The sequence below is a fragment of the Bison bison genome, unplaced genomic scaffold, assembly GCF_000754665.1.
Source record: "Bison bison bison isolate TAMUID 2011002044 unplaced genomic scaffold, Bison_UMD1.0 scf7180017864105, whole genome shotgun sequence".
NCBI lineage: Eukaryota > Metazoa > Chordata > Mammalia > Artiodactyla > Bovidae > Bison > Bison bison.
Window position 1 is genome coordinate 1090536 of NW_011494677.1, and position 4910 is coordinate 1095445.

The window sequence follows — 4910 nt, forward strand, 5'->3', positions numbered from 1 at the left end:
AGAAAAGAGGCATTAGTGGAACACTGGTGAAATTTATAAAGTCTTTAGCTTCATTCATGGTATTTACTAATGTTAATCTCCTGGGTTTGTTGTTTTTCTGGCTACGCTGAGCAGCCAAGGATTGAAGCTTCGACCCCTGCAGTGGAAACTCAGATTCGTAACCACTGGACCTTCAAGGAAGTCCCATCTCCTGGTTTTGATAACTGTACTGTGGCTGTTTAAGGAGAAACTCCTTAGGAGAAGTTTGATGACAGATATATGAAAGTTCTAGTATTTCGTGTTTTGCAGCCTGGTGGCTCAGACGGTAAAGAATCTGCCTGCTATGCGGGAGAAGCAGGTTCGATCCCTGGGTCAGGAAGACCCCCTGGAGAAGGAAAAGGCAACCTACTCCAGTATTCCTGACTGGAAAATTTCATTGACAGAGGAGCCTGGCAGGCTATATGGTCCATGGGGTCACAAAGTGTTGGACATGACTGAGCGACTAACACTTTCACTTTCAATATGGAAATTCTATTATTTTTGCAACTTTATTGTAAGTTAAAATTAGTTCAAAATAGAAAATTAAAAACAAAAAAGTATCTGTATATAAATGGCTAGAGCTTATAAGGACAGACAAAGAAGGAAATGACTTCCTGCATTCCGGCTGAGCCTAGTTAGAGACGGGGTGAGGATTAGATTGGCAAGTCCATCTAATTCTAGACAGGACAGAGCTGACGATAGTAGTTCTGAGCAACACAGGGCCCAGCACAAACATTAACAGCTTACCCACCTCGATCATGGAGGGCTAACAAAACCCGTTCATATAAGCAGGCTCTGTAGAGATCTCCCGGAATCGGTTTTCCTGCCCAGCAGTCGAGTTCGAGCTTCTCAGGGTCAGGGGCGTGGGGATCGGGCTCAGCTAGAATATAGCGATAGCCATCTTTGTTAAACGGGTGTTCCAAGGGGTAGCCATGAGGGGGAAGACGCTGAGCAGAAAACAAAGGGTCACTGCAGAAAGGAAAAAATAAAATCAAGAAACTACAACCCCCTCCTCTAGCTCACGTGCCTTCAATTCTGTCAGACAGGCCTCTGCTGTATTCGGTTTCAACTGGAACACCGGCAACTTCAAATGTTTTTCATTATTCAAATAGATCATTCTGCCCTCTGCAGGCAAGATGGGGAAATGAGAACTACTTTATCTGAATATGCATCTAAGCCAGGGGAGACAGGGCGCAGAGGAACAAGGGCGGTTTCCTGCAGCATGTTTATTACTACGACTAAAGAACAGAAACTCAGTGATATGAACACCCACAACCTGTTTCCAGTCTGAATAAGAAATGACCTGGATTTCGTCACCCTAGTACTGAACAAAGTGAAGGGAAGAGCTATGAGGGGGACAGGCAGAAAGTTTACTGTATAAGAGCTGACATTCAATATTGGTTTCTTTCACTGCCTTTGGTCCATCTATCCTTTCTCAAGATGCCTTAGCGGAACTTCACTCCCAGGTCAATCACCACAGGGTGCTTCCCTGGGGCTGTTTCATTTAGAGACAAGTTCCCCGAACAGGGCACCTAGTCTGGGGCTACTTGACCCCTCAATCTGTTTAGATTTGAGAACAAGGGGCAGGCTTGTGCCCGCAGACGCTGATCTCTTGCCTCACTGAGGGGCTCTGCAGCCCTCTGACGTGGTGGGGGGGGTGTTCACCTCCGGGCCTTCTTGGTGGTCCCCGCGGTGCTGCCGTCCTGCTGTTTGCGCTTGGCTCCTCTGCCTTTCCCGCTGCTTCCTGCTGCAATTCCTCCTTTGAAGAGAAGGCAGATCCCTTTCAGTGAGCTGTGACAGGCACCCCGTGGGACTCTCCCCTGGGACGAACACTCCCAGCGTGCATTTGTGTGACACCACAGGATTTCCTTCCCAGAAGCATATTGGACTTCACCCTGGTTCGCCTGAGTCTGCTGGGTGGCTCCCAGCACAGAATACTGGGTTCTGGCAGCGACTCCAGTGAACCCAGCACTAATGAACCTGGGTTACAGCTGTGCCCTTCGCTTCTTAAATGAACTGCAACTCCTGGAACACTTTCCAAGGATGTGACACAAATGCATTTTCACTCATTCAGACTGCAGACACCCACAGCTGGAAGTAACTGCGTGGATAGTTTTTTCCCACTCAAATCAATACAAACATCCATAAGGAGAACATCCTCACTGAAGGGATGCTCGCTTGCATGAACTACACACGGCATAGTCCATAAACATGAGAGAGGCACAGGATCTGCTAAAGCGCTGAACTTGAACTTCCAGCAAAACAGAAGTACACCAAACGTGGAAACAAAAAACAGAAATACTAAAAAGGTGTTTCTCTTCAGTGCTGCTAGGCATCTGGTGTGGTTGTACATGACACAAGCAGGAAAGGCGGCTTTAAATTTAGTCAGCAATCTTTACAATTATTAAAATTGTGCCAACACATCAAATTTAGGTTAGACGAATCTGGCTTGTGGAAAATAAAGGATTTATAAATTTAAAAAAAAACGAGCTACATACTAAAAGCCACAAGGAAGACTACCTTGTGCATTTAAATAGGTACTTTGAAATTTCTGTCCAGTTGTCATTCCTCTCAATTAGTTTGTTTTTCCAACTTCCAGGAAACATCCCTGAACTGCAGGAAAACACCTTTATGTAACAACTGCATGGAGTACTGTATCTTAATTTGGGGCAAGCTGGGAAATTATCAGCAGTTCTGCTGCAATAAAGAGAGGATCAAGACGTTGAAGGCAGGTCATATTCTGCACAGACAGGACCAGATTTATGCTGAACTTCCTTTTATGAACATATCAGGTGTCATCCTGTCCTCATAAAAGGCTTAATGCTGAACTGTTAAAACATCAACATCTCTATAGTTTGTTACCGTAATCAAAAAACTATTAAGGTTTTATTGGCGTTGCATTTCAATAATTTTGAGACAAGTTTTAGATCCACGTTGAAAAAAACAAGCAACACTAAGGGGGCTGCTGGCCGTGTCAGGCAGAATATGACAACGTACAAGCTTCCAATTACTAACATTAAACCGGAACTACTGTTTCATATCCAGTGCTACTGCCACCAACTCCACAAGGCTTTACAGTCTTAACTCAGTTTCAGCTTCTATCACAACTCAGCAAAAAGCATTTTCCAAACCACAAAATACTTAAGTCTGAGAGGCTGAAAGAAGACAGAGGAGGAATTCACCTCCAAAAGAGGCTCCACCTGTAAGAACAGAAGTGGCACCGTGTATTCATTTGTCAACTTGTAACAAAAAGGGGAAAAATAACATAAAGAGATGAACAGCACACTTAGTTATATTAGTAACAGTGGAAATGGTTACATATTTAAGACCCTATGGCTCCAGAAGAGAAGGTAAGGACACCATATGTCAGATGAAGAGCTGGCTGCCTCCCCATTATGTCTGCTTTCAATGTGTTGCCATTAGTAGCAAAGGGCTGTCCTGCTTTTAGATGGGTCAGACAGAAAAACATGCTACAGTGGGTGGTCAACACAGAAATGGTGTCATGTGCATAAGCTGAAGATTTAGGGCAAGAAAAATTAGAAGATGGGTAGGAAGTTAAATAACAGTAGAATTAAGGAAAATTTGAGTGCAAAGTATGTGAACCTAAATTGTTAGTTATAAAGATACAGATGGGGAGTCGAATATAAACTTAGTAAATCTGACCTTAAAATTGTACTTTGCTTTATGTTAAATGTTTCACTTAAGACCAAACTGTGGTGTAAAGTAACAAAAATTTCTCCTCTACTACCATAGCTCAAATCCATGGCTAGCCCCTAAAAACTGAGATTTGGACTTTAAAGCATCTTAGTAAATACCTAGTTAAGAGTCAGCCCAAAAACTGCCCAATTCTAGGCACATGTGGGTTCAATAGCTTACAAACATTTCATCCATGAGATATTTAAACACTTACCATTTAGATTCCCACTGGTAGACACGGCACTACTCTGTTTTTGGTTGTCATAAGCAGGACCGATGTTACTAAGATCCTAGAGGGAAAATATTCAATTGTAGAGGGTGGCTACCTAATCAAACCAGCCTGGCAATGCTAAAAAAAAAAAAAAAAAAAACAGGAGAAATTCTAATAGAATGGCAACCTAGACTCTGAAGCCTGCAGAGGTCCCAAACTTAGATGCTTCAGGGATCAGCAAGTCACATGTGTGAGGCAGCCAAGGGTGAGGATGGAAGTGCTTTCAGAATCAGGCTGAGCCAGGCTGGGGGTGGTGGAGGGGGAATGGGGAGGGGTGGTAGAGGACCAAGGGCAGACCTCCCTGTGGGAATCCAGGCCCAATGTGGCTAGAGCTTCACATTTTACAAGAAAAGACAGAAATCTGAATCTCTATGAAATCTGAGGTGGAAAGAAAATCAGAAATAACTTGCAATGGCGTATTTGTGTTACAAGTGAGGACATGGAAGTTTAAAAAGATACAAATGGCATGTGTCAAGTCACAACATTTTAAGGAAGAGCTGCAACTAACACACCGGTCTCCCAGTTTAAGGTGAGCGCTCTTTCCTTCACATGGAATAAGAACCATTTATTTGGAGCCCACTGGGTCATAGGCATTTTTAAGTGGCAAATACACAAATGTAAGCACAGCCTGATTCTGTCCCCGTGGCTTAAAAATCAAATGGGGGCCTGTGAAGCCTATTAACGTACCTGATCCAGAAGGCCAAATTTGGGGTAATCTTCTTCTGGGTCCTTACTCCCTGGATCAGGGTGTTCCTTTACTAAGAACACGTCTCTTTCTTTACTCTAAAAGGAAACAGTATTTTAGTGTTATTGGAAATTTTATATTTACACTGAATGGATGATTAACCCCTAACTCCCAATTCCTAGGTGTAATCTCCAAATCTCAACACCAACACCCTGCCCCCTGAAAAAAAAAAAAAAAAAA

General features: G+C 43.3%; 1 protein-coding gene across 1 annotated transcript in view; it reads right to left on the bottom strand.

Annotated features, from left to right (window-relative positions):
* The window catches only part of ASH2L (ash2 (absent, small, or homeotic)-like (Drosophila)), a 28001-nt gene that overhangs the window by 12462 nt on the left and 10629 nt on the right, over positions 1 to 4910 (bottom strand). Inside the window, exons 7-10 of the mRNA XM_010838779.1 lie at positions 4673 to 4768; positions 3929 to 4004; positions 1684 to 1777; positions 770 to 987 (exon numbers count right to left, since the gene is read on the bottom strand). Coding sequence (XP_010837081.1) covers positions 770 to 987; positions 1684 to 1777; positions 3929 to 4004; positions 4673 to 4768 — 484 coding nt within the window. The remainder of the gene's footprint in view (positions 1 to 769; positions 988 to 1683; positions 1778 to 3928; positions 4005 to 4672; positions 4769 to 4910) is intronic.